Source organism: Gallinula chloropus (genome assembly GCF_964237585.1).
Source record: "Gallinula chloropus genome assembly, chromosome: 3".
In the NCBI taxonomy this organism is placed as follows: domain Eukaryota; kingdom Metazoa; phylum Chordata; class Aves; order Gruiformes; family Rallidae; genus Gallinula; species Gallinula chloropus.
The window spans coordinates 115,350,859-115,376,876 of NC_140087.1; the positions used below are offsets into that span (position 1 = coordinate 115,350,859).

General features: G+C 45.4%; 1 protein-coding gene across 1 annotated transcript in view; it reads left to right on the forward strand.

Annotated features, from left to right (window-relative positions):
- Positions 1 to 260: 260 nt before the first annotated feature.
- The window catches only part of FKBP1B (FKBP prolyl isomerase 1B), a gene marked incomplete at its 5' end in the record, with an annotated part of 50,422 nt that continues 24,664 nt past the window's right edge, over positions 261 to 26,018 (forward strand). The window contains 3 exon segments of the mRNA XM_084262012.1: positions 261 to 272; positions 274 to 397; positions 3,129 to 3,176. Of these exon segments, the coding sequence (XP_084118138.1) occupies positions 261 to 272; positions 274 to 397; positions 3,129 to 3,176 (184 nt within the window).

Below are 26,018 nucleotides of genomic sequence, written 5' to 3' on the forward strand. Positions count from 1 at the left end.
GGAGCAGGCGGGGACCCCCCGCTAAAGCGAGCCCTGCCCGGGGAGGGGCAGCAGCACCTCCCGCACAGCCGGGGGCGGGATGCCGCAGGGCAGACCCGTCGCCGCCGAGCGCTCCTCAGGCGCGGCGGCCCCCGGGCGCTCCGGGGGGGGGGCAGCGGGCGGCCCCCTCCTCTCCCCGGCCTCCCCGCCCCTGCCCCGCATTGGCTGCGGGCGGCTGACGGGCAGCTGGGGAGGCCCCTGTCAGCCGGCCGCGGAGGGGCATGCCTGCACTGGGGGTCCGGCCGCGCCGGGGAGTGGGGCTGCGGCGTGCCGAGCCGAACCGAGTCGAACCGTGCTGAACCGAGCCGCGCTAGTGCCGCCATGGGGGTGGAGATCGAGACCATCTCTCCGGGAGACGGTACGGGACCGTGGGGGAAAGCAGCCCTGCGGTATGGGGGCGGGAGCGCCCGGGTCCGACCGACGACCCGAGTCGGTGGCTGTCGCACGGGGCTCCGAGGCCGGGAGGGAGCCGCAGTCCCGGTCGCCAGGCAGAGGAAGGAGAGCGGGCCCCCGGTGCTGGGAAGTGGCGGGGGTGCAGGAGGGAAGGCGCGGCCGCCCCCGCACCCCCACCCCCGCGGAGCACGTACCCCTGATGCGGGAGAGGGGGCAGCGGGGCGAGGCGGCCACCCGGGGTCCCGGCGGCGGCGGGGGAAGCTGGCGGCTCCCCCGGGCGGCAGCGCCGCGGCTCCCGGCGGCGGCGGCAGCAGGGGCGGCGAGGGGGCTGGGGATTTTTCTCTGGCATCCGCTGACAGCTGCACAAACCCGAGCGCGGTGCAGCCGGCCCGGCGCGGGGGGCAGCGGCAGGGCCGGGCGCGTCCCGGGGCCGCGGCGCTCCGCCGGGAGCGCGCCCTGCCGCAAACTTTCCCCGGTTCCTCGCCGGGGGCCACCGGCCGTTTGTGCCAGCATCCCTCCCGGCGCGGCGGCAGCGCTCCGGCCGGGCCGCCCGCCTCCTCCCGCTTAAACGTGCGATGCCGGTGAGGGCTGAGGTGCAGCCCGGGTGCCGAGAGCCGCTGCTTGGCGCAGGCTCTCCCTTCCGGAGACCTTTCGCGTCGTTCGGCGTTAGACTCTCATTTCGTAAGGGTTTGGGCGCTGGTGTTTTGAAGAGGACGTCATTTCGAACATACAGCCGTATGTATCCATATAATGGGCCAGATTCATCCTTGGCTGATACCCGTAAATAATTTGTTTAAGTCGATTTCAGCTTAACTTTCTTGGCCCATTATGTTTCTTTGTGTGTTCTTTTCGGTTGGCTTCTCCTCAGTGCTGCTGAGCTCTGGGGATCAAATTCTCCTCTTGGTTGCACAGATGTAAAAGCAGAACACTTATGTGGGTATAAGTAATGTTGCTGGGTTGACAGCAGAAAGAAGGGTGGAACTTAACCCCAGAATAGTACTTCCTAGCTATTAAATACATCAAGGCTGTCTTTGTAAGGAATATGCTGGTCTAAAAAAGGTTGTATGGATTATTTCTCATATTGCAAGTCTTAATCAAAGTCAGCTGACTTTAAACATTGCCTTAAAACCACAGCTAGTCAGTGGGCTCGAGAGTCCCTCTTTTTAATGCTGCTCTGATGTCGCATCATTGACTTTGCTGGTGTTATGCTCACACGGTGGAGTATGTGTCAGGAAGGTCTGATAACTCCCTTTCTCAGAGCTTTGTGTAATAGTCCATCACATGAACAATACCTGCCTTACCAAGGGGAGGATTCATTTCCCATAACTTTTCTCAGGTTAGGGGGGGCTGGTCTAAAGCAGTCATATGGGCTTTTTTCTGTAGTCATCTCCCAAGAACAATCTGCTTTGCCCCTCTGTGGACAGGCTGTGTTTCTCTCAAGGCACTGCTGTTTCTTTGCTGTCGATAGGAGAAGCCCAGGAGACTGGCATATGATAATTCTCTGTGGTTTAGATGGCTGTGGTTAAATGAGATGTATCCAGCTTTAAGGGTGCAGTGGTGCCCTAACTGGATACCTATTGCACCGCGCCTGGTGCAACCCACAGCTAGAGATATTCCAGCCACGAGCTGAACAGCAAGGCTGTGCTTGGAAGCATCATCTTCTCAATTTCATGTTATAAATCTCAGTTCATCATATTAGCCTGCCCTCCTGCCATTTACTGCTTGTGTGGTTTTGTCATCTAAGCCCTAAGTACATTGCTGATGCGTTACTCGATGTTTTATACCCTGTGATGCACCCTGTAATGTCAAAGTCATCATGTTAATTCAGACTAAAGAGGCCTGGAAGCCAACTGAGATATGAGCCTCGGTTTCTATTTGAATCCCCAGTTTCTAGCTCTCTGGCAAGGGTCCCCCTTAATAATTGCTCTCATTCATACTTTTAAGTTCTTTGGAGCCTGGGCCCTCCCCCGACCAACATTACTTGAGAAATCAAGATTAGCTGCTTTAATACACCACTGGAACCTAATTGAGCCTGGAAAATCTTCCCCTAGCTTTTAGTGCCTTTGGCAGTACCTAGAACGGGTAAAATGGAAACAGCAATTTTGTTTTCCAGTGGCAAGTAAATAGCTTAAGCTTTCTTTTCATTCAGTATGAAAATTTTAGGAGGAGCTATCAGGCTCTTAGGAGAATTGAGTGTATCACTGCTTTACTGTTGCCTGATGCTACATAATTAAACTGCCTTTGTATGTGGAAACTTTTTAAAAACCCTTCCCTGCTAATTAAAGATGCCCTTGTTAGGGCTGTCTTGAGTGAAAGGCATGAGAAATGTAAGTACAAATGGAATTTTTCACAATGTTAAACTAAGACTCTATTTGAAAAAACACAGCAGAAACATTCTGAGAATTGTAAGGTTATAATCTGTGAAGTTTCAGGAGTCTTTTTACACTTACAGAATAGAATAATACACACACATATAGGGAAATTGCGTAGGGAGAATATTATTTGGTCTAAGAGTTAAATAGGAGCCAGGCTGGGACCCTCTGCCCTAAACCATACCCATTCCTGTCTTGTGTGTTAGTGATTTGATAACACACAGTCAGTACAAATCTCAGTCCAGCATTTTCAGGAGAGAAACCTGCCTAGCCACACAGGTCATTCAGAGAGAGTTAAAGAATAACCTTCTTTAATTTTAACAGGACGGACGTTTCCAAAGAAGGGTCAGACGTGTGTGGTGCACTACACAGGTAAGGCACATTCTGAACCTTCTCTCAATACCAACAGCCTTGTGTTCAAGACTGATTTCCCATTTCAGATGTGTTTGTGGTATTTTTCACTTCGTTCTGTCGCTCATAATCCATTTGGTTATATTCTGATGGGTTTCCTGAGTTAATGGTTGTGTATATAACTTAGAAGAATGTGTCTGTGGATCGGCAGTAAAATTCATTCCAGGTTGAAGAGATCAATACAGGGTCTATTTAACATCTGCTTTATGGACTTGTATGAATCTTAAGTGACGAGTTGATTCGGGGAGCTGTTTATGTTGCACGTTTGGGCAGAGGGAAATGCCCTTTAAATCAGTTTGTAACATTATGTTTTGGATATAGTTATGTAAACTGTCACAAAGAATGCAAAGACTTCTGCAGTCTGAGTTGCTGACTGAGAAGTTCACATCAACAGCTGCCATTTTATGTGATCTTTTCCTGAAAAAAGCAAAACGTAGGTGATGTGCAGGTTCACAGCTACTGATCTGCACCTAGATCTGTGAGGTGATGTCTTCCTCTAGCATTACAGGAATGTTCTCACTGGTAACTGATGTCTGTCAGTTTTGGACAGAGCTAGAGCGAGGTGGGACCATTTTCCAGTAAATACAACTATTGAAGCCAAACCTCTTTGTATTTGCAAGAAGCTTTTTGCTGTAGTTTCAATAATGTGTGCCCTTAGAAGGGGTCATATGTGGGAGTTATTGCACTGGCTTGGGATATAGGATACCTCGGTTTCAGCTCCTATACATTCGTATATTCAGACTGTTTTGATTTGATGAGGATTTCTGGTTTGAATTAGAAGAAGTTAAACACATGACGTGTCCCATGCCATCCTCAGCTCTTAAAGACATTCCTCTGTAACTTAGATCTGAAAATAGATGGTTGGAGACTATTCTTGTGATGATACTGAGAGATATTTTTCTGTTCCGGTCCAAACTTCAAAAGTTTTTATGAAATGAAATTGTCACCTCCCACCCCCTGTTAGTTCTAGACAAATTTAAATGTCAGAACTGAAATAAGCAAAAAATGTTGAGGCCTGTGGCTCCCACAAAGTACAATTCTGCTTGGTAACTTCAGCAAGAGTGTGAATGGTGAACGTGGAAAGATAGCAAGATGCGTGCTCTTATTGATATTAGATAACAGATGAGGCCACCATAAACTGGCTTTTGATACAGAAGACTTCATGAAAACTCACTGAATCAACCTTCACCGTAAACTCTGTCTCCTCCACATATCTTGCTATTGGTCCTATGCAACCTCTCTAGCTCCCAGATTAGAACAGATTTCAGAAAAAGCTCGTTGCCTCCACTGATGCTGTTGCAATGTCTTGGCAGTCTTCAGTGGAGCCCAACCTTCATGGATAAAGTGTTTTCTTCCAGTGGTCTGTAAAGTGTGAGAAAAAAGAAATACGAATTTCAAGTTTTAATTTAAAACTGTTTTGTGTGTATACAATATAACTTCTTTTTATACTGATGTGATTCCAGATATGTCTGAGATTCAACTGTCTTGCCAGCTGCAATGGAACATAGGAGAAATTAAGTCACCTAGATGCAAGGAAATGATCCAGAAATCCTGCTTTCCAGAGTGACTTAATACTGAGAGCATGTAAAACTCCCAAGTTCTCCGCATGTGTAGCCTAAGTGTCACACTGGAACAAGGCACAGTTGCTAGTAGGGAGGCATTACGGTCTGGCAACTGTGGGACCATGTAATGATTGCACTCATCAAAGAGCTAGAGATCATTTGGATCCCCAGAAGATCCTGACCTCACTGGAGAGCTATGAGCAGAGCTCTGAATCAAGCACAGCAGTGACAGCCACTTTCAGTCAAAAACACAGTCCATGGGAGCCCACTCTGACTAATAACAGTTGTTTCAGACATGACCAGTGTCAACACAATTGCCTTTGCCAGCAGAACAGGGCCACAGCTTTATTTGCCACATCCTTAACTGTGACCGTGACGTGTTTGTGGAAGGGAAAGCTGACATTTCCTGCTCCCTCCACTTTAGCTTGGGACACTGAGCAGTGAAGAATCCAAAAGCCATGGACAAGGAAAGGAACAGGTGGTTCAGGCCCTCGTGAGAGTACTGAAAGAGTCGTATTCCAGTCCCTGTCTTCAGGAGTAATTTTGTACTTCTGATTTTTATCCAATGCCTTTCCCATTCAGCAGTGCCTGGTCTTGACAGCTTGGTAGGCCATTAACTTCTTGCAGAGGTCCTTCTGCTCCCATACATAGCACACACTATGTGGTGATGCAGTTCCCTAGCACAAACGCATGCGGTTCCGTGCTCCTCCGAAGGGGTAGGGGTTCTTGAGCACACTTACAAAAAACATTGCATATCCACTAGCTGCCCAAGTCTCAGAAGTTTCCATCAAGAAGGAGGAGGAGACCAGAAGGGACTTGCTTCTGCCAGAGCAAGTTATGATTTTTTAAGCAGACTCAAATGAGGAGGGGGCTGTGGGCCCTATTTTGTCTTACTGCCCCATCTGGCCGCCTGTCTCCAGGAGTCTCAGAGATGTGCTTTTCCCATGCGGTGGGGAGCGATGGCAGAGAGAGCATGGATGGGACTGGACTGCTGGCACTGCAGGACTAACAGGCCTGCAGCTTGCTTCCAAAGCATCTTTGGGAAAAGGCTTTTAGGAGCAAGCTGTCTGCGTGAGTTGTCCTGGCAGTCCATGCAGAAAAAGGCTCCTACCCTAGATATTTTGCAGAACTTCAGAGTCCTCTCTGCACATCCTCCAAGATCTTATGATTCATACATCATCAAGGTAGGGATTCAGCAGGGTAGTTTCTGGTGTGATGACCCTATATGTTCCAGAGAAGTGGGAAGTGAGAACTAGAATCTCCTCAAGAAGGAGAACTGTGATCAAGTTTTACACTTGTGCTGTCAGCACTCCAGCTATTAGGCTGTTACATGGGGCAGCTTTGCCTTTTTCTCTCCTTCTTCAACTAGAAGTGTTATCTCAGGAGCAGACTCTGTGGTCAGATTCCCAAATGCATTGTGGGGCCTTAATGGACCGACTTAAGCTTCAGGGGCAGGAGGAGTTAAGGTGCAGTCTCACTAGGGAACGGTTTAGGTAAATATTTTTATCTTTTTAAATTTTTTTTCCTTTTTTTCTTTTTTGTTCCCCTAAGGAATAGTTCTTGGCTACTTTGCAGTTAGAGCAGGATTTTTGGATTACCCTTCAGAAGTAACTGCCATTTCTCACTGTGTAAGATGCCTTAGTGCCCAGCTTTTGTACTGTAAATCACCTGCTAATTTTTCAGCTTTGCACAGCCTCAGTTAAATACACAAGGAAGTTCTCGAGGTCATGGGAGAAGATTAGACAGGAGGACTGTGATAGAGCATGAAACTGGGTCCTGATCTTAGTATATGGCAGAAGAACGTGGTCAGATTCCTATATGTTTTACCTTTGTTAAGAAATACAGCAAATATCATATTTTCTTTGTATTATCCAGAAGCTATGTTGTGTCTCAAAACTTACCCAACACAATATTAAAGTAACAGGATTAATAGATAAGGTAGTGCATTGGCGCCGAATGCATTTCCAGCAGCAATGGTTTATGTCATGTTTTTGTCAGAGATTTCATTGAGCAAGCTTCTGAAAGCCTTTGGCAATCTGCTTAGTCCTTCTGTTTTCCATCTGCAGAATGATAGTTGTACTTTGTCTGCCTCATGTGGATAGATTGCAAGCAATTTGGGATATGAACTGCCTCCTTCTTCATACCTAATGTAATGGCGTCCTAATCTTGATTGGGTCTTCAGGTTACATGGTAGTACTGATGGCAATACAAGTAAACAAATGGCAGTGCCATTAGTCCTGCAGTGGATCAACCAAATTGAGGCGTTTTCTGCGGGTTTGTTTCCTGTGATTTAAATTTGTTGACTCTTGGCAACAGGAACCAGCAGTGCAGAATTTTCAGTGATCTATGAAAGTGATCTGAAACGTGACTGTCAGTTAGAAGTGATGGTGTGCCCTCAAACAAGGGTTGTGTGTGCACATCCCAAATCTGCTCTTAATAGTGAGAATGTGGCTTCTTCCCCAAGTTTTGGAGCTGACGTTTTCTTGTGTTGCCTCATGTAGCCTGTGACAGAGCTGGATTCTTAAACCTCTTCATCTTTCTCCTTGGTCCCTTGTAAATCTGTGATAATAATACAGTTACCGTGTTGCAGATGATGGTCAGTATTTGTGGTGTGCTGGAACAGACTTGTTTGAGTAGGTTATAAAGGCACATTAAATCATTAATTACTTATTTAAGCAGAGTTCTATCAGAGATTTTCCAAAGACTTTTTAGGGTTAGGGCAATGGCCACAAAATTACACCAAATACAGAAAAGTTTTAATAACAACAACAATGTGCTTAAAGTCAAATTCCTTATTGAAATAAATTAATACTACTCAGTTTATTTCAGCTGAGATGTAGAAATTCATCCTCCTTTAAGAAGCAAGCTTTTATTCAAACCAGAACAAATGATTTATTGTTCTTTTCCTTGTGATGTAGGGACAAACTCATATAATCTTCTTTTTCCATATATTACCAGAATTGCTTTACATGGTTTCCTTAGCTTTGGCAGTGATGTAGTGTTGAGAGTTATGGTTGTGTCTGTGAAGTTGAAAGCTTTTTTCTTTTTTTTTTTTTTAACCTTTTTTATAACAAAAGCAGACTGCATAGATGCAGATTACCAGTAATTTATGGTCTATGTTTGATTTACTATCATTTTTTTAAACCAGCATTTTCCATTTAGCACAATACAAATACAATGCCATTCCCTTGAAAAAAATCTTGCCAAAAAGAGAATAGATCTGTCCATTTTTCTTGGATCAACATCAACCTAGTCTTAAGCGTATGTAGTAATAGCCTGAGATTTGTCTATACTGACATGCTCTCAAAAAGACAAACGTAAATTCAGAATAACTTTGCAGAGTGTCATATATTTGTCTCTGAGCCTCAGCATCTGCGTGACTGGATGTACATTAGCTTCATGTGGAGGTACTCTGTTCCTGGTGAGTAGAGCAGTGTGTGATTTTTGTGGCCATGCTTTCAGAAACATCCACCCCACTTCAGTGGGTGCTCTGTGTGTGTGTCTGGGAGGAATCACACAGAATCACAGAGCTTTGGGGGTTGGAAGGGACCTTGAAAGATCATCTAGTCCACCCCCCATGCCAGAGCAGGATCACCCAGACTAAATCACACATCCAGGTGGGTTTGAATGTCTCCAGAGAAGGAGACTCCACAACCTCTCTGGGCAGCCTGTCCCAGGGCTCCATCAGCCTCACAGTGACAAAGTTCCTCCTTACATTCACATGGAACTTCCTCTGCTCCAGCTGCACCCATTGCCCCTTGTCCTATCTCTGGACATCCCTGAGAAGAGCCTGGATCCATCCTCCTGACTCTCGCCTCTCACGTATTTATAAACATGAATAGGGTCACCCCTCAGTCTCCTCTTCTCCAAGTTAAAGAGACCCAGCCCCCTCAGCCTTTCCTCATAAGGAAGATGTTTCACTCCCTTCATCATCTTGGTGTCCCTGCGCTGGGCTCTTTCAAGGAGTTCTATGTCCTTCTTGAACTGAGGGGCCCAGAACTCTACACAGTATTCCAGGTGCGGTCTCACCAGGACAGAGTAGAGGGGAAGAAGGACCTCTCTTGACCTACTAACCACCCCGCTTCTAATACACCCCAGGATGGCACTGGCTTTCTTACCCACGAGGGCACATTGCTGGCTCAAGGAATGTTGAACCAAGTAAGAAATTTAATCAAAATTCTTTGTTTCCTGGAAGCTGTCTAGGTAGGTTTGGAAGAGGATAGCAAACACTGCAATTAGAGTTATCATTAATAAGAATTGTATTGTAACAGACATTATAATTGAGCCTTGAATTATAGCCAGCTAAATCTTGCTTAGCTAGAAAGAACTTAATTGTTATATCGAGCATGTTCCCAAGATATATTATACCAGGAGAGTGTGGTGTATGCCCATCTTTGGAGCTTGCCAGTTTTCTATTTTTTTTTTACTTAAAGTAATCTCTTCAAATTGCCCTGGTTTGAAAGGAGGAAAACCATCTACACAGGTCTTTTTGGCAGCAAAGCACTTAGAAGCACCCTTTTAATTTAGGGAATCATCACTGCAAAAAGTAGGTTTGACTTCTCAGTGAAGAATGTGGTTTTTTGCTGCCCCTCAGAAATGATTTGCAAGTCTTTAACCTCTCTTGGTAAAAGGAGTAAAATTCTCATCTTTGCTTATTTAATGTAGATGGAAATAACTTTGGAAATACTTTTGTGACGGCTTCAGCCTTAGAGTGGTCAGAGTCTGGAATCAAAAGTTTAAGGGGAAGAGCTTTCTCCTATGCATTCTGCTGGTAGCTGAGGGACTGACAGTAAAGGGAGCCGTGCCTCCTAAAACTGTAGTGAAATTAAGGTTTGAAAATACTATGACACTCTGTAAGATGAGGCTGGTGATGTGAAAATGCAATTTGGAGGATAAAAAAGGTTCAGAGATTTATAAGAAAAGAGATAGTAGCTTCAGCAGCTGAATTGGCGAATTTAAATTGAACATTGCTCGAGAGCAAAGGATCAGCATAATAACTGTAGCCTCAGGTTTCCCAGTTGCTGCTCCTTGGCACTGAACGCTGCATTGCTGTGTACTGTGCCTGTTGGTTTCACTGAAATGACTTGTCCTGTGAGATGCTCTTCAGTGTTGGTATGTAAGAAAAAGAACTTGAAATTATCTGACAGCATTTGGGATGCAGGGGGAAATGGCCAGCCCCTTTTCAGTGGTCTGTGGAGACAGGACAAGGGGCAATGGCTGCAAGTTAGAGTGTAGGAAGTTCTGCACCAACATGCGACAGAACTTTTACACAGTGAGGGTGACAAAGCACTGGGACAGGCTGCCCAGGGAGGTGGAGTCTCCATCTCTGGACATATTCAAGACCCGTCTGGACGCCTATCTGTGCAGTATGAGCTAGGGAGCTGCTTTGGCAGGGGGGGTTGGACCCGATGATCTCGCGAGGTCCTTTCCAACCCCTATGATTCTGTGATTCTTACTGACAACCTCAGCTGAAAAGTGATGGTTTGATTGAGAATTGGAAGTCTCTCCCCTCAAAAGTGGTCACTTGTGGCACTGAGGTGTTGTTTAGACTGCTGCTAATATGCTTTGTGCAAAGAAAGGGCAGAACTTAGGACTGTCTGTAGACATCACCTTATATTAATTTAGGAAAAAGACAGGATGAGTTTCTTTCTTGCAAAGAAGATTATAAAGAGATTTCTTCAAGATACCAAACACAGGCACTTTGTCCCCTGACAGACTTCTGTCAGCAGTGAACATGCTCAATGATTTGGTGACTGCTAGCTTTGGCTTTGGAGCACCTACTAACCTCTACAGGACTTTCTTTCACGGGAGGGTTGTTAACGTCACGCTTCCTTCCTGGTGTGTGTAGAAATGAAACAGCTAGCAAACAGTTTAATGTCCTACTCTTACCTCACAAAAGCCTTGAAGAAGTGGATTTGAAGATAGGTCCTGGTGCTGTAGTTTTGCGTGGCTGGTTCTGGTGGAGGGAGGGGGCTGCAGGGGTGGCTTCTGTACAAAGCAGACAGAAACTCTCTGCAGGCCCCGCAGAGCGAACACCGGCCGCCTCAAGGCCGGAGTTGTTGTGACCAAGGCCGAGCCTCTCAGCAATGCTCACAGCACCTCTGAGAATCACATATAGGAGAAAAAAAATGGAAGCAGCTGCTTTTTGCCCCCAGAGATGGGAGTGAGAAGATGCAAGAAACTGTGCAAGGCCGGTGGTGGTGAGAAGGAGGAGCCCCAGGTGCCAGAAAGATGCACCTACAGCCCGTGGAGAAACCCATGGTGGAGCGGGTGTGGTGGCTTAACCACCACACCTGGGTTTGGTGAGAAGATATTAAAAAAAACTCAACAGAGATTATATAAAGTGCCAAAAAACTAACAGCCTCTGTTCAAGTTCTTAAAAATCTCAGAACTGATCCAAAACAATGCCAACTTTTAGAAAATTAGGTTGCTGTTTTCAAGCAAAACATTTTTGCAGGGTCCTTTTTGCACTTGTTTTCAATGACCCCAGTGTGTCACTCTGCCTGTGTACATCCAGCTCATACGTATATTTAAAGACTAGGATGTGAAAGGTTTGCATCAGTTCTTGATTATTAGAATTCCAGGTCCTCACAAGTATGCCATTGTTTTCTAGTAATTTCTGCCCTCCCAAAAATCAAAATGTTGCTGAATCAGCTGTTGGAACTGGAGCTGCCCTGGGCAGGGAGTAGTATTTGTTAGTGTAAAATGTACAAATGGTTACTGCATCAGCTAATGAGAAACTATCAGTGGGCACCAGTGACAGGCTTGTCTCCTGTTACTGACAGAACAGAACTGACATCACTGTATCTACCTAATTAGGAGACCTCAATTGAGAGGTTAGTTACCTGAGGCTACCTGAAGAGGTAGCCTTTGGATATGCTCCTTTATTGATTACGTAAAGAGCTTAATGTGGTTTCTAAGCCAGGCAGCTCAGCGGGGCAGGGAAGGGGTTTGTGGGAGGAGTGCTGTTTTCTTAAGGTGACAACATGCAGTGTCATTTCTCTGCAGTGCATTTCAGGTGTATTCCCCAAGCAGTTGTTGTGTGGCCGGAGATCTCTGCAGGCTTCTGATCCTCAGAGCTCAGTGGGTTGGTCCTAGAGCTGCTGTGATGTGATGGGAGATCCCTGGGGGGAAGCATTGCCAGTGAGCTCATACAGGGTCCATCTTTTGGTGCTGGTAAGGGACTGAATGGGTGGCTTGGGAGGAAACTGTACTGCTGCGGGAAGCAGCGTTTCGGTGTTGGCATGACTTCTGCTGAGTCTTGCTGAACCGGTGCCAGGGGGCTGCTAGGGGGCTCTATATTGAAAGCACATTCTCTCAGTTGAGATATATTATTTTGCTTTAGCTACTCAAGGGCATTGTAAATCTTAACTTAATTTTTTTTTTTCACAAGGCTGCTGGCTGCAGAAGTCTGTACTGCCTTGCACATCACTCAGTGCCGGGGTCATAAATTGGGGGGTTGGACTTGATGATTTCTGGAGGTCTCTTCGAACCCCTAAAATTCCATGGATCTGTAAATGTTGTAACTGTGGTGTCATCAGGCAGAGATAGTGGATCTTTGTAGCTGAGACTGCTCCAGATCCATCCAACATCCCTAGTCTTATAAAACTCAGTGTTACAGCAGTGTTTGGGAGGCACATTTGATTGTAGGTCTCTGTCTCTGCTTATGGTATCCCAAGTGTAGTTTCCTGTTCCAGATCTTTTCCATTTAATCCTGCAGTTATTGGGTTTTAGTGTCTCTTGTTGCTCAAAATCATAGAATCACAGAATCTTTAAAGCTGGAAAAGACTTCTAAGATAAGTCCAACTGTCAATCCAATAGCATCATGTCTACTAAACCATGTCCTGATGTGCCACATCTACACATTTTTTGAACATCTCCAGGAATGGTGACTTCACCACATCTTTGGGCAGCCCGTTCCAAGGCCTGACCACTCTTTCACTGAATAAATTTTTCCTAATACTGAATCTAAACCTCCCCTGGTTCAACTTGAGGCCATTTCTTCTTGTCCTGTCTCCTGTTACATGGGAGAAGAGACCAACCCCCACCTTGCTACAACCAGCTTTCAGGGAGTTGGAGAGAGTGATAGTGTCTCCCCTCAGCCTCTTTTTCTCCACGTTAAACAACCCCAGTTCCCTCAACCACTCCTCATCAGACTTGGGCTGCAAACTCTTCACCAGCCTGGTTGCCCTTCCCTGGACACCAGCACCTTGATGTCCTTGTTGTAGTGAGGGGCCCAGAACTGACACAGCACTTGAGATGCAGCCTCACCAGAGTACAAGGGCACATCCTTTTGTACTTTTAATGATGCAGCTACCTCGATTTAGCAAGATTATTTTCTTCTATTGTGTTCTCAGTGAGAAGTGGTAAACTTTTGGTTTAGTGAGAGTGATTTCCTCCTGGAAGGAGGAAAAACCCGACCACTAAATTAGTTCATCTTCCAACCTGCAATTGCTGCCTACAGTGCACTCCTTGGGGCATTGATTGTGTCTGGCTTTAAATGACCAAAGGGATAGTGCTCTTTTTGCTACTTCCAAGCCCATTGAAATTGCCTCTGTTGCAACATTAAAAGAAGCAGCTTTCTGTTGAAATTCTTTACCCCACCTTAGGAAAGGAAAAAAAAAACCAAACCCCAAGCCACAAAACAAACAAGTGGTTGTTTGGAAATGACACTATACTGCTATGTAGGGATTGTAGTTATAGGAACTTAGGTTTTCATTCTCCTCTGTGGATAAATTTCTGTCTGTGCTTTAAGTAGGGATTTCCAGGAAGGGATGAGAGCCTCGTACTATGGAAGGTGAGATCAAACCATATCTAGGACACATAAAAGAAAACAGTAGACAAAGTTCCTGAGGCATCTCTGTGAAGTGTTGCCATTTCCAGGCTGGAATGTAGAATTTGCAGCATGAAGAATTGAAGTCATTTTTGTTGTTGTGAAAGCCGTGATTTTGATGGAAAAGCCTTTCCCACAAATTTTATTTTGAAAGTTGAGGATCTGAGACTGAAATTCAAAGGCTAGCTGCCAACTCTGTAACATAGACTATGATGTCCTAGAGCCAATGCCAGCCGGCTCCAAGGTGGACCTGCTGCTGGCCAAGACCATTAGTGATGGTGGTAGCACCTCTGGGATAACAAAATATTTAAGAAGGAGAAAGGAAAAAACCCACCAGGAGCAATTGCAGCCAGGGAGAGAAATGAGGATATAGGAGAGGAACAACTCTGCAGACACCCAGGTCAGTAAAGAAGGAGGGGAAGAGGTGCTCCATGTGCCAGAGCAACGATTCCCCAGCAGCCCTTCAGAAGACCATGGCGAGGCAGGCTGTCCCCCTGCAGCACATGGGGGTTATGGTGGAGCAGAGATTCCACCTGCAGCCTGTGGAGAACCCCACACCAGAGCAGGTGGAGGCACCCAAAGTGACATCCTGAGAAACTTGTGCTGGAGCAGGCTCCTGGCAGGACCTATGGCCTTGTGGAGAGAGGAACCCATACTGGAACAGGTTTGCTGGCAGGACTTGTGACCCCGTGGGGGACTGTGCTGGAGCAGTCTGGTTCTGAAAGTCTGCACCCCATGGAAGGGACCCACGCTGGGGTAGTTGGTGAAGAGCATGGGAGGAACCCCATGCTGGAGCAGGGGCAGAGTGTGAGGAGTCCTTCCCTGAGGAGGAAGGACCATCTGAGACATGTGATGAACTAATCATAACTTTCATTCCCTGTTCCCCTGTGCTGCTGGGGGCAAGGAAGGAGAAAAGTCAGGGGTTAGGTTAAGCCCAGGAAGAAGGGAGGGGTGAGGGGAAGATGTTTGAAGATTTACTTTTTATTTTTTCATTATCCTATTGTCATTTGACTGGTAATTAATTAATTTTTCCCAAGTCAAGTCTCTTGTGTGTGACAGTAATTGGTGAATGAACTCTCCCTGTCCTTATCTGACCCCGTGAGCCTTTCATTCTATTTTCACTCCCCTTTCCAGTTGAGGAGAGGTAGAGCAACTTTGGTGGGCACCTGGCCTCCAGCCAGGGTCAACCCACCACAACAGCCCAGAATACAATTAGCTTTCTGGGCAGCATGCACACAGTGCTGGCTTGTGTCCAATTTTTCATCCACCAGTCCTTCTCTGCAGGGCTGCTCTCAATCCTTTCATTCCCAGTCTGTTGATGGTGGGGATTGCTCTGCCCCAGGTGCACGGTCTTGCACTGGGCCCTGTTGAACTTCATGGGGTTCACTCAAGCCTGTCAAGATTCCTCCAGATGGCATCCCTTCCCTCAAGCAAATCAACAACACCACACAGCTTGGTGTCCTCTGCAAACACACTGGGCGTGCTCTCAATCCCACTATGTCATTAATAAAGATACAGAACAGTACTGGTCCTAGTGTGCACCCCTGAGGGACACCACTTGTTACTGATCTCCATTTGGACATTGAGCCACTGTCTGCAACTCCTTCAGTGCAGCCATCTGGATTTAGTCAAATCCTTATCCATCAAATAGTTCATCCATCCATCCATCCATCCATCCATCCATCCATCCATCCATCCATCCATCCCTCCCTATCCAGTTTAGTGGCAAGGATGTTGTGTGAGACCATGTCAAAGGCCTGACAGAAGTCAAGATAGATGACATCATGTTTTGGTTTAGCCCCAGCTGGCAGCTGAGCACCACACGGCCACTCGCTCGCTTCCTGGCCAGCAGGATGGGGGAGAGAATTGGAGGAGTGAAAGTGATGAAACTTGTAGTTTGAGATAAACAGTTTAATAGGACAAACATAATAATAATAAACATAATAATAGTAATAAACAAGTGCTAAACAGCACGATTTCTCATCACCTGAATTTGATGTGACCCCCAGCTGCCATGTGTCTCAGCCCACCCCCAGTTACAAACAGCATGATGTCATATGGTATGGAATGTCTTTTTGACCATTTTGGGTCACCTGTCCTGGCTGTGTCCCCTCCCAGCTTCTTGTGCACCCCCCACCTTCATGTTGTGGCAGGACAGTATGAGAAGCAGAAAAGTCCTTAACTGCTGGGCAACAATTAAAGACATTGGTGTGGTATCAACCTATATCAACCTGGTGTGATATCTCATCCTAAATCCAAAACACAGCACTGCACCAGCTGTTGGAAAGAAACTCAACCCTAACCCTGCTGAAACCAGGACCCATCAGGTGGTCTTCCTTTCTCCACCAATGCAGTCATTCCATCATAGAAGGCCATCAGGTTAGTCATAGTGGTCTGAGCTAAAGTGTTGTGTATCAACCAAAATTTCTGTCAGCCTTTAAAGATGTGAATCTGGATTTTATAGCTTGGGCATGTCTTCACTTGTGATCTGAATTAGTGGCACAGGCTTTCTGCCCATTTTCATAGCAAGGCAAAATCATTTTTTCCTATTAGGAAGTCATCCTGTTTGACCCTGCTGTAACCCTTTCTTGTGTGTCCTGCTTCAAAGTTATGCTACGTCATCCTCACCCTGCTATACACATGCAGCCACACTGGGAGCATCACACCATAGTTTGCAGTGTCTCTGTACCTCAGCACTATCCACACACACTTAAATCACAGAGTAAAAGCAGAATTAGAGGTAATCTTCTCTCATTCTGAAATGGTTCTATGCTTTTCCTGGGGGGAGATGGAAGGGTAATCACAAAGACTAACTTTAACCATGGAGAAGTCTTCTTCATTCCACGTATCTGTCATTCATGGAAAGCAAAGATCTTTTCTGCAGTGTCATGCTGAAACTCCTGACCTTGGCTTGGGCTTTAGATCACTCTCTGGAAGTGTCTCTCTTCACCGATGAGAGCAGAAGATGCCTGTGTCACCAGGTCCCCACACCCTCCATGTCCCACAGTGGCCAGCTGGCAGCAGCTCTGGAAAAGCTAGAGCTGTGCCTGTCCCACCCTGCCAGGGGGGTTTCTGGAGTGCATGGACAGCCTCTCAGTAACTTTTGGGTTAAGCTCTGCTTTGAATTTTCTTCTCCTGTCACTTGCACCTTGTCTTCAGCCAAAGAAATAGCAGGGGGAGGTTCATGGCTCTTCAGGTCAGTCAGCAGTGCTCCTGCACAGCACAGCTGAGGGCTATCGTCTAACATGGGGTGAGCCTGTTTTGTCCTGTCCTACCTTTTCCTGGCTGGACCTCAGAAGTCATGACCTTTTATATCTGAACACAGGGACTTCCAGAGCCTGTAACTCTAAGAAGAGATCTTGAAAAAGCATCGGATCGGGATGGAAACCCTCTCATGAAATAAAATGATCCTTCTCTGTGCCATGAAGACTTGTTCTGTGCAAAACCATTTGTTTAGCTCATCTCCTTGTCAACGTTTATTCCCATTCCTGGTTGGGAGTGTAGGAGTTCTAAATGCTTATGAGTCAAATGCAAATTGAGGGGTTGATACAATCATGAGAAGCTGACACTGTTAATCCCCTGTGGACAGCTTAAAAAGCTGAATCTGATCAAAGTGCTACACCCTTCATTCATAAATCCCTTTGGCAAGGGAAAAACATTGTTTTCCTCCTCTTTAAGGGCAATTCAGAAGGGAAACAATTTGTCCAGGGAGCACAGCAAGCCTCTGATAAAGCTGGGGGTAGAAATTAATGTGTTTTTAAGGTCCTTATCTGTTATATTTGCTGGATCAGCTGTGTGGAAGGGCTGGTGGGGTTTTTTTTTCCAGGCCTCAGAAATGTTTAACTTTTAAGAACAAACTATTTAAATTAAGTTGAATAGTGGAAAAACCACAAAGTACTTGAAGTTTTTATTAGGTTTTCTCTCTTTCTTTAACCAGTCCTGGTTTGATTGGTTATATAAGCATTGTAAACAGATTAAGGGCTCAATCCTTCCCTGCTGTAAAGAATAATAGGGGATTTGATTGTAACCATTCACTTTATTTCAATGAAGTGACTAGAGGTTTGCAATACATTGATTCACTAAAACTGCAGAGGCATTGCTGAAGTGTTTTCCTAAGACTTGCTATCATAGCACATTCAGAGTGCCTCTTCAGATGCCAAAGTTTCTAAAGCCTTTGGGTAAACGAGATCAAAGTAGGTTGGACCTGAGAGAGCTTTGTAGCTATAAACACAGGCACCCAGGGTGAGGGAGAGCTGAGAAATGGTTTGCCTTGCAGAAAAAGAGCCATGAAATCTTGGGCTGGGATTTTTCCCTGCACGAGCGTGGGAAGAAACAGTCACTGACTGCAAGATTCCTCCATCCTGAAACAGAGTTATGCAACCTGTAATCTTTCTATTAGTCTGCCACCGTTGGACTGGCCCATTTGTAGACTACAAAGCATTTAAATGTTGACAGCTGTATTAGGCAGCACGGGGCACGGTTAGCCATTGTGACTGTAGAGGGCAGCGAGATAAGAATAGCTCCCAGCCCTCAGTGCTTCCCACATTTACCTTAGATTTCAGACACCTCTGTACATTCCGTGGACAAGTAGCTGTGTTGAAAAAGTGGGGGGGTATTAGAGCACTAGTTATCTTAGCTCTTCTTTTTCCCTTGAGAAACTGGTGCACAACACAGGCCAAGAGGGTGTCAGCTGATAAAAGCCAGGCAAATGTGAAGTGTTCTCTGGATTTGATGTCAAGGAGCCCGCCATCCAAGAGGAACCAGACATGTCTGGCAGCACCTTGAATGAACGAATGAATGAATGAATGAATATTCCCAGTAAGCCCTTCCACTGCACCCGTTGCTCACTTACTACATGTAGGACCACCTTTCTAGATTTTCTTAAGTACTTCAGCAAGTTGTAATAGACTCTCTCAGAAAAAAATTCTACTCTGCTTAGTCATGTGCAAGTTTTAATACAGCTTTCAGCTCCTAAGCACATTCCAGCAGTGCATTAAATGATAGGACTTGGTTTCTGATTGCATCCTCAGAGAGTGAAGCAGTAAAGATTTTTAACAAGTCCAAAAGAACATCTGAGTGCATCCTGCATTTCAAAACGTTTCTTGTTCTGCAGCATAACGTGCTCTTCATAACCTCCAAAAGTGCTACGGTGTGAATGGGTAGCGCTGACGGAGTGGGTGCACAGGCACCCTCAGACATTTCCATCCTGCACATAGAAGTGTTGCAGTGGCTGCACTGTAAACTGGGCTAAAAACCTGACATGAATGAAAAACAAGTTGGGGAAGGAGTGAAAAGGTGGTCGTGAAAGACAGTAATAGAGCAGGATGGAAATGCAGGGTGGTGGGAAAAGGGCTCTGCAGTTGTGTGGGAAACCAAGGCAGTAGTTTGGCCATAGAGAAAGAAGACATCTTGCCTGTGGGAAAAACAACTTGTCTGTGGGAATGAAGGGCAGTCCTTATTTCTGTTTCCTTCTAACACTTATTATAATATAAATAATAATATAAACATTATTAATGTCTATAACTATGTAAAGGGCAAGAGTCAGGAGGACGGAGCCAGGCTCTTCTCAGGGATGGCCAGAGATAGGACAAGGGGCAATGGGTGCAGCTGGAGCAGAGGAAGTTCCATTTGAATGTAAGGAGGAACTTTTTCACTGTGAGGGTGATGGAGCACTGGGACAGGCTGCCCAGAGAGGTTGTGGAATCTCCTTCTCTGGAGACATTCAAACCCACCTGGATACGTTCCTGTGTGATTTAGTCTGGGTGATCCTGCTCTGGCAGTGGAGTTGGACTAGATGATCTTTTGAGGTCCCTTCCAACTCCTAACATTCTGTGATTTCTGTCAGACTTCCCAGTAGCATACAGTTTGGGGACACTCCCACAGTGTACTCTGAATCTGTCTATTGCAATAATATACTGGGTCAAATTCCACTTTTTAGCACACTTTGTATGTTTAATGCTGATGTGGTGGGGAATAGCTTGTGATGCTGTTAGTTGTTTATGTGAGTGATCTCAGGATAAACAGGTTTGATTTTTTTTTCTCCAAGAAAATAACAAAAAAAATTGCCCAGCTCAAATCTCTGGGATGAAAGCACATTTTTGGTGCACAGCTGTGTAGTGGATAGGTGGGCAGTGATTTCTGGGCTCAGATTATGGTTCACAGTGAGAGAATTGTACCTTGAATAGGCAGACAAGGTGTCCATACACCTGGAAAGCATTATTGTTATCAATATGTTTATTAGTACAGTGTACATGACTTTGTTTAAAGGAAGCAATGTTGCCCTTCTCCTGAGCGACTGCAAATTTCAGGGCTTTGTAATTAGCTTCTTATCAGAAAATAAATCAATGTCACTACCCAAGGTAACTTCTGAACATGACTGGCATAAGCCTGTCACTGAGCAGGATTCATCAAAACTCCAGTACAGCTTGAATGTGAAAAACCCTGTAAGGGTGAAGCATTTAAAGCCCCTCCACCTTATCCTGAAACAGTGGCAATGCTGCACAACATGATCAGCTTAATCCTTCCCAAAAAAAGATCGATGGCTCTTGGATTTAAAAGGCAAGAATCTCTGTTTTGCTGAACCTTTCTTTTACTGCCTCTTGTGAAGCGGTGGTTGCTAATTTGGAACTGCTTCTTTTGGCTGAGCCAAATGAACACATACTCAGTGGCTGCCCCTGCCTGTGAGGAAGGTACTTAGGAGCTTAGCAAGAAGCCACAACTCATGCATGGTCTTCTACCAGCTGCTTGCCAAAGAGCTGGGCAGACAACTTGGGAAAACATGAAATCAGCACACCAAATATTTTTAAACTGTGGTGTGTATCCCATAAACAGAACATTATATTAGCTTAAATATGGGATCCACATTCATATATTTAAAGTGGATTAGTGTGGAGTTTTATATGTTGTTTTCCTACTCTTGGATTTGCTTGAGTAAGACATCTGTAATACAGGTGTAAGTGTGTGTGTGTGTGTGTGTGTGTGTGTGTGTGTGTGTGTATGTGTGAGATCTTGGATCATACTGTTAAGTATTTTGTGGGTGGGTTTTTCTTAGTATTCAAAACATTTTAAAAATAATTATGATACCTTGTTTTTACGTGGTATTGGAATTCTGAAATGTATTATGTTATATTGTACCATGTCTAGCTGGTCTCCTCTGTGTTTTATATAAGCAACAGTGGCAAAATTCTGATGAAGGGAAGGGGAAGGGGAAGGGGAAGGGGAAGGGGAAGGGGAAGGGGAAGGGGAAGGGGAAGAGGAAGGGGAAGGGGAGGGAAGGGGAAGGGAAAAGGGAAGGGAAAAGGGAAGGGAAAAGGGAAGGGAAAAGGGAAGGGAAAAGGGAAGGGAAAAGGGAAGGGAAAAGGGAAGGGAAAAGGGAAGGGAAAAGGGAAGGGAAAAGGGAAGGGAAAAGGGAAGGGAAAAGGGAAGGGAAGGGAAGGGAAGGGAAGGGAAGGGAAGGGAAGGGAAGGGAAGGGAAGGGAAGGGAAGGGAAGGGAAGGGAAGGGAAGGGAAGGGAAGGGAAGGGAAGGGAAGGGAAGGGAAGGGGAGAGACTATTTCAGTTGAAAGGGACCTGCAGTGATCATCTAGTCCAACTGCCTGACCACTTCAGGGCTGACCAAAAGTTACAGCATGTTGTTAAGGGCCTTGTCCAAACGCCTCTTTAGCCCTGACAGGCAAATTTGGGGTTATGGATAAGAAATGCTGTAAAGCTGGCTCTCTACAAGTAGGTATGGATGACTGGACAATATTTAGAGAGGATCATAAGGTTTTCCATTGTGAACTGCAAGGAATTCACAATACTTTGAATAAGAAACTAGAAAAGATACAAAACAAAGATGCCAGTGGATATAAGATTGGCTTATCTCTTGATCAGAGGACTTGCCAGTGGGACTTAAAAATGGACTGGTGTTAGCCCCACTGTAAGGGACATTTTTAGCTATGGAAGAAGATACCAAGGTAATAAAATTAGCAAATAAATCCTAAATAAAGGGTCTCATCCTGTAGGTCATTGATACAGAGTAATAGGGATCACTGTGTGAAAACGACACAAGTCAATAATGTATTTTAGTTTCTATAAATCCCTTTACAAAGTCCTAGCTGGATGAACAAAGAGCGAGGCCCATGAGAACTTTGTCACACAAAACAGTGACTGAAAAAGATGTGGGGAGTAGTGGTTATCAACATGAGCTCCAGAGCTGTTCTTCTGCCAAAAAGCTGACTGCAACCCATGAATCTATAAAGAGGAGCACTAAGGGAAAGGGAGGTCTGGAGGCCTCACACTGCTGTGGCTGTTTCAAATACAGTGTTCTCAGTTTTGTAGTCTACAATGCAGGAAAGGAGTTGTGATGGTGGTAGAAGGTCTGGGAAACCTTCCTGACCATAAAATGCTTGATTTATTCAGCAGAGGTTAAGGCCATGTTGAGTACTTACATGAGGAACAAAAAATTGATAGGAGAACTGAATTGTGCCATTAGTTCACCAAGATACATAAAGACATCGTGGCTAGAAAGTGAAATCTGACAAGTTCACCTTAAAATAAGGAATGCCTTTGAACTAGAAATCCTGATTTATAAGTGGGCACCAATCAATGACGGCAGTCAGTTCATCGCCCTGAGAAATCTTTAAATCAGCTCTAATTCAAACAGGAATTATTTAGTGAAAATCCTACAGCCTGCATTAAAGTAGGAAGTCAGATGAAGAGATTGCAAGGAACACTTCAGGCTTATAAGTGCATTAATGAATAGTTTTGTCATGTATTTTGGAAGCTTTGGCTGTGTTCTTGTCCAGTGGTCTTTTCCTCACGTAGATTAGTCCGAGAGGCTTCAGGTCTTTCTTACATCCATAGCTTTTAGGGCTGGCTGGCAATTACTCTGACTCCCTGATTCCAGCATTTGAACTTGAACTTCCCTAGGTCTAATAATGTAAATTATTTTTCTTCTTTGGCATTTCATTTTTGGTGTGTCCAGATCTTTGAAGTGTTTTCCTATATAAGTATGGATGAAAACTACACAATGGAGTCAATTAAAATGTTACCTGCTTTTTCAACTTCTTGGTTTTATGATGGTCACATAAATGCTCTGCCATGAGTGGAATTCAGTGACATGAGAGGACAGTCAGTATTTTGTAGGAGGTGCTCCATATCACAAAAAACAACATGGTACACAGCTCTGGAACCATTTATATCCACTCAGTTCTGATTACCAGTTTGCATTGGGCATCCTTAGAATTGGCCAATTCTCTAAAAAGCAATTGCAACATATTACAAGGTGATTAACCAAATGACTAATCAATTATGGGATGTAATATCACATCTCACACAAAGTAATTTTCCATACTCAGCCAGAGGCCTTAATTATGTTTTCACACTGCTTTGGTTGATATGATTTTTATTAGCTAGTGCTGATTGTATACAAAGCTCAGAATAGTTGCATTAAAACAGATAGGTATTTGATTTCAAGATAGTCTTTGGTGTGGGGATTACTGGCCAAAGCCCTTCGATTGGTGCTATAAATCTGACCAGACAGAATCATAGAATCATGCAGTGCTTTGGGTGGGAAGGGACCTCAAAGCCCATCTAGTTCCAACTCCCTGCCATGGGCAGGGACACCCTCACTAGACCAGGTTGCCCAAAGCCCCATCTAAACTGGCCTTAAACGCCTCCAGGGATGGGGCTTCCACAACCTCTCTGGGCACCCTGTCTAACCTAACCCTGCCCTCTTTCAGCTTGAAGCCATTGCCCCTTGTCCTGTCACTGCACTCCCTGGTGAACAGCCCCTCTCCCACTTTCCTATAGGACCCCTATTGTGCTGTAGGACACATCAGAACTGTATTGTGTTGCAGGAAAACCCTACACTGGTGAACAGCATTCACCTTGATTTTAAAGTCCTGCTAACACTCCAGGTGGTGTGGGGGAAAATCCAGAGGACCTGTAGTATGACGACACTGAAAGGTGCAGCCAAAGGTAGGTAGGTGGACCCACGACCTGGCTGTGGACTGTGCAGACACCCCAGGATCCTGGGGATTGCCTGCACATCCTCGGACCTATAGCCCTGATTTTGCTGTGGTCACGATATGACTTTTATTCCTGAAGTTTATATATATTTTGAGAACAACGCAACCGTTCTTTATTGCGTTACAGTAACCCTTAGAGGTCCCATTGGAGGATTTCATCATGCTACGCGCAACTGACATAATGAGGTTAATTTTATTGAGTGCATTTGGTTCCCTGTACCCCAGTGCTCATGTTTCATCATTTCTTTTGTCACTGAATAGTGAGATAATGAGATAGCAGGTTGACAAGGGCGGGAATAAATTTAGGTTTAAAGCGACGGATGTGCCTTGTGAGCAAGTTCAGCTAAGGAGGACCTCAGCCTGTTCCTTGGGAATTGCCAGGTCAAAGCTGACTCGGTATTTATGAATACTCTATCATGAATGCTAAAGGAGGGAAGGTTGAGATTAGTTATTAGGGGGAAGATCATTACAGAGGGAGTGGTGAGGTGCTGGAACAGGCTGCCCAGAGAGGTGGTGGATGCCCCGTCCCTGGAAGTGTTCAAGGCCAGCTTGGATGGGGCTCTGGGCAACCTTGTGTAGCTCCAGGCCTGGAGGTTGGTGGCCCTGCCTGTGATCCTTGGGGTCCTTTCCAACCCAGACCAGTCTATGAGTCTATGATTCTATGATTGCAGCTTAGGAAGTTGAACTTTTTAAATTAGATGTTTCAGCTTTGGAATGATGATAATTAATGTAACTTTGAGATGCTTATAGTTTATATCTGGGGAAAAGTTAAGAAAATATTTAGAGTTGAAGAGGTGTAATATATTAAAATTTAAAATGTCCTAGGCATCTAATTCTATGCAAGTATCTGCCCTCTGTGCTGTTTCTGTAGCTAGTGTTGCGTTTTCTGATATGAATGTGTTGAGATATATGTGTGATATGAGCAGAGGTATTGAGAGGAACTTGTATCTTCAACCAACGCTTTTATAGGGTAGAGAGTGTGTGTGAGAGCAGATATTCTCTATCCTGGCAGGTGTGACATTTTTAATCTGGTTAATACATAGTGCATTTTGTGTACATTCTTTGTTAAAAGAAGATTGTGTGCTGCTGGGTAGCAGGCACTGAGGGTTTCTTGGCTTTCACCTGGGCTTTCGATGTTATGAGTCACGGAGTCGGGAACATTAAACATTTCTGCCCGCATTAAATTAAGATCGGTCCCATTTGGCTTGCAATTTTAAGTACTTATTAGTTTATTTAATAAAGATTTTGACTGCCTTTTATTATGTATATGTGTGTGATTCACAGGCTCGGGACACTGGCACGTTCAGCCTCTAGCTCAAGAGGATCTGCTGTGTTGGAGACAAGCACGTTCTCGTTCTTCAACACCACCCCAGGCCGCGTCTACGTTAGGGCTGACAAGGGCTGGGAGCAGGAGAGTTGTGTGAGCCACAGCTTCTGATCACAGCCTTGCCCTGAAGGCAGTCTACAGACTGCCCGTGTCCGGGTGTGCTGAGGTGCCTGGCAGAATATTAAACTGCCAGACAGACTTAGACATAGAGCCCCCTGGGACATGCCTGGGGTTGCACTTGTAGTTTTGCTGTCTGAATAGAGAGTAAGTCTGATCCAGAGGGCAGCCTTTGGATGACCCCGGCATGCGGTGTGGAAATACCCGTGGTCTCAGAGCAGAGCCAGCTCTCTGAGCTGGAAAGTTAGGTCGAAGTTAGATGGCTATGAAGGGGAGAGGGAGAGAGAGAAAGAGACCGTGCAGTCTTAGCTGAGGAAACATCCATGACCTCAGCATGCCTCAGCCATGATTTTGTAGCTCTCCTCTGGTGATAATCCGTGTTGGCTCAGACCCCAGCTGGGATCAGACAGGTCAGCTCCTGCTTTGAGATTTCTGACTGGGAAACAGAAACAGACCTCTAAACAGAAGGAAAAGAATGAAAAGTGTTAGGAATAGACTGAGAGCACTTAGGTTTGGCGTGGCAGTAGCAGTGCCATGCATGTGTGCAGCATTCGGGAGCCATTTCCTGATGGCACCACATGAAATGCCCATGGAGCAGCATCCAGGCTGCGTATCACAGGAATTCGCTTGACTTGCAAATCTAAGCCTGGTTCTGGAGCCAAGCATGGAGCTTGCTGCTACCTTCACTGTGCAGATTACCACATCTTTTACTTAGCCTTACTTTGGGCAGACCAGGAGCCTGACAACAATAATGTCCAACGTGTGATTCAGCTTCTGCAGATGGTCATGACACACCCATCTAATTTCTTGCATGTAGGGACCAGAGGGAGAGAAAGCAAGGAATTTAGTGGGCACTGCAGAGTAGTTGCAAGGAATACCCTCCTGGTACTCTACAATGTAAGGGGAGAGTCACAGAAGGGAAAAAGTGTTTTGTTGGTGAGGACACTGGGTTGTG